The sequence below is a fragment of the Rasamsonia emersonii genome (genome assembly GCF_000968595.1).
Source record: "Rasamsonia emersonii CBS 393.64 chromosome Unknown ctg1118621759967, whole genome shotgun sequence".
Lineage (NCBI taxonomy): Eukaryota > Fungi > Ascomycota > Eurotiomycetes > Eurotiales > Trichocomaceae > Rasamsonia > Rasamsonia emersonii.
The window spans coordinates 16,620-20,041 of NW_013563320.1; the positions used below are offsets into that span (position 1 = coordinate 16,620).

General features: G+C 46.8%; 1 protein-coding gene across 1 annotated transcript; it reads left to right on the forward strand.

Annotated features, from left to right (window-relative positions):
- Positions 1–550: 550 nt before the first annotated feature.
- T310_0871 (uncharacterized protein) lies at positions 551–1,119 on the forward strand (the record flags this gene model as incomplete). Its single annotated transcript, XM_013476255.1, has 2 exons — positions 551–622; positions 670–1,119. 2 exons carry the CDS (start codon positions 551–553, stop codon positions 1,117–1,119), a joined length of 522 nt encoding a protein of 173 aa, XP_013331709.1.
- Positions 1,120–3,422: the final 2,303 nt, after the last annotated feature.

Consider the following 3,422-nt stretch of genomic DNA (forward strand, 5'->3'; position numbering starts at 1 on the left):
AGAAGACTGCAAAGCTGCTTGGCTTCAGGCTTAGGAAGAGCTACCACAGGAGCAGATCCAGCAGTGGATTGAACGGATTATGTGTCATATTCAAGGAGGTTATTCGCCTAGAGGGTAGAAACGAGTATAAAGAAGGTCGTACGGGTCAGGATTCTCGTAGTTATAAGGGGAGACAGATTAAGGGAGTGCTCTTGAGGCGGAAGATCTAGCTTGATATCAATGAAGACACTAAGGAAGGAGAGACTTTTAGAGATACCTAGATTACCATAGTGAACAGAACTGAATGGCCATGATGAAATGATTTGGTAACTGGCGATCTCATAGCATAGCCTAAGCGCCCTATCGCAGTAGGGGTGATAACAAAACCATTCAAGCTGTACCGGTGTTCTAAATAAAGCGCATCGAACAAGCTGGGTAAAGAATCCTGAGGGTGCACGTGCAGCTTAACTTGGTCTCTAATGTGTGACAGCTCCATCAGCAACCTTCATGCTTCCAAAGTCGGCTTTCTCCGCACTGAAGACGACTATCATGAATATCAAATCCTCTGATAATGCCGCTGCCAAATATTAGCTGGAAGTTATTCGCTGGCGGCCGATCCACGTCGAGTCCGCCATCCCCTACTGTCAGTGGCTTCTCGCTCACCGGGAGTCCAAACAAAGTCATTCACAGGGACGCACGCCGCTTGCATCTTTATACCGCATGTATGAGTATATTGTTTACGGATATACTCTTGGCCTACGAACTGAAATTGAATTCTTTTTTAATAAGCCCGACTGGAAGGTCTCAGAGATACCCGATCCCGCCGATCCAGATCCGAAACGATACGCTATCTTATCTGTTATTCCCCATCTTCTCACAAAGGCCTTCAATAGACTGATCAAAAGAGGCTTGCCCCGGGGTTCTCCTGCCATTATTATGGGTGATGAGGAATTGGATGAATTAGCATCCCGTCCTCGCATCCTGGAGACCGTACCCTCTTGGTGTGCGCGCGTTCCCAAACTCGACAAGACCCTCGTTATCCCTGGTTCAGATGGCGCAATCCCCGACGATGCTGGTGCAAGTTCTGAGTTCAAGGAAAAGAATATACTTGTGTGGGATCCTCCTGTCCTCTTTGTTTGATTAAATGTGTTAAAAAAGACAGATGTCATTTTCAGCAACGTTGCTAGATTTGGACTGTTATTGGCTTTTCTTTTCTCATCTCGCAGTCCTCCGACCATTGACGCGTTGACAAACCAGGTTGAGGTCATGCTCCGCCTGGCACTATGTATTGTGGATAGAAATGCGTAGAGCAAATATAGTAACCATAGAAACCCTCCATCAGATGAGACCACGTTATCGTATGCCCTCTGAACTTTGTCAAAGATGCACTCCTTCACCGCAGACGACCGAGTGGTATTCTCGGATGAAAGACATTCTTCGAGCAGCAGGTATCCTGGGGTTCTGGCAGAATAGAACAAATCTTTAACAGTAATCTGACTCACCCGAAGGGCCAAGACACAACCATTACCTCAGTTCTCAGCCGCCCCCTTTGGGGGCGGTGAAGTGAGCCGTTCACCGCCTGCTGAGTTGGGCAAGCTAACTCAGTTTTTTTTGGGGGGTCGTCTGAGAACTGGATCCCCAGCGATGGGCAGGCGCCTCCACGCGGTGCTGGGGATTAGTACTCTAGCAGTAGCATTGCCTGACTGCTGCTAGAGGAAGCGAAGACCTGCTCGAAGAAAGGAGGAAAAATGGTGTTGTGGTGGTTGGGTTTGCCTGGTTTCTCAACTTTCGCACCCCCCCTTTTTTTCTCCAACGAAACCAGACGACGACGACACAGGATAGCTAAGGACCAGTACCCTTATCGCGCTATATAATGACGAATTCGACGCCTGGTTATGACGGACTTATCGAACGAAGGATGGCTAAGATCCATGCTGCCTCAGATCTTACCTCGCTATCACCGGACGAGAAGGTCCCAAAATACTCTACCACCGCCTCTATGTGGAACAAACGTCAGGCAAACGGCTCCTGAATACAAGGACAAGTTACACAACCAGGATATTCAACATATCCATTACCAACATGTTACAGAATTGGGATAAGGGGCCCTTATATGGGGCTCTCAAGAATGCATCCAGGTGCAACTTGTGAGCAACATGTGTTGGCCCTCAATTGTACAACAGAAGAACATGTTGAGGATACTCTCCGGATTCATGTACATAGATAGTAGCTAGCTAGTCACTGTACCGGCAGTGGCATCAAGCGCATGCACGCTGCCTTCGGGGCGGCCAGGTCCGCGAGAATGAAACAATCGATCAATCAATCAATCAATCATCTCAGAACTGAACTCTATGGCGTACATACTAAGTCGCGTTATTTTGTATGTATCCAAGTTGATTGATAAAGATATTCCGAATAACTGCATATGTACCGTTGATGGTTCCTTCATTCTCTGTAATAGGACCGAGACCGTAATAGGGAGTCTTGCGAGGAGGAAGACGCTCGACTGTTGGGAACTCTAGCCAATCAACTAGTTGAATTTGAGGCTCCTTTAACTCATTTTGCTTGAGCTGCTGATCCATGAAAATGGCCTCCACTGCCCGATGGGTCTCACAGATTGCCTCTACGATAAAGTGAAGCTAACATTGTCAGATAACACCATCTTGATCGTCTGGGCCTGGCGCGTCATAAATGGCCTGAAGAGTGAGGGGAACTCCTGAATGGAACATTGTCCTCTGTAACCTTCTAACTGGAATGAATTGACCAATGCAGAGCTTGCTAGTGGTGGCAGAGATATGTTGAGAGTGGTCCTGAAGGGTTTGATGCCGGACGTCTTGATTGTAGTCGAAATTGTCCCAACATATGATAAAATTGCCATGAGAAGACTAGGCAGCTTCCTTGAGTTTTTCTGTAGTTCTCTTAGCTACTAAGAGTTAGATCACAAGGACAATATGTCAAATTATTGTACAACCTTCCCTAACTTAACAAGTTCGTTGCGGCGGCACATAATGGTCATATAGTTTGCAACAACACCCAAGCCGTAAAGAAGATTATGGTACGCCATTTTACCCCCATTATGTGTAAATGCAGGCCGAGCAATACTGGGAACTTGGTGCAGGTTCATGGAGCGAAGGCCGATGCCAATATTGAACAGATCATGAATATACTGCCCTGATACTCCTAGGATGTATCACACGCACTTGGGTGCTACTGCGTCATAACACTGACAAGAAATGCCCATAGTTAAGGAGTAGCAGCTTGTATACGTAAAGCCATCCTAGGTATATCCAACTGATCAACCGACTCTTCTGCGATAAATTGACCAAGCCCGACTTCTGGATTGTCAAATTGAGAAAGTTCAGACTAGACGTGAGCAGCCAGCTGTGAATTTCTCATGGACTCAACATTCTCAGGGATCTTGTGCAGTTCAGCAATCACTTCTT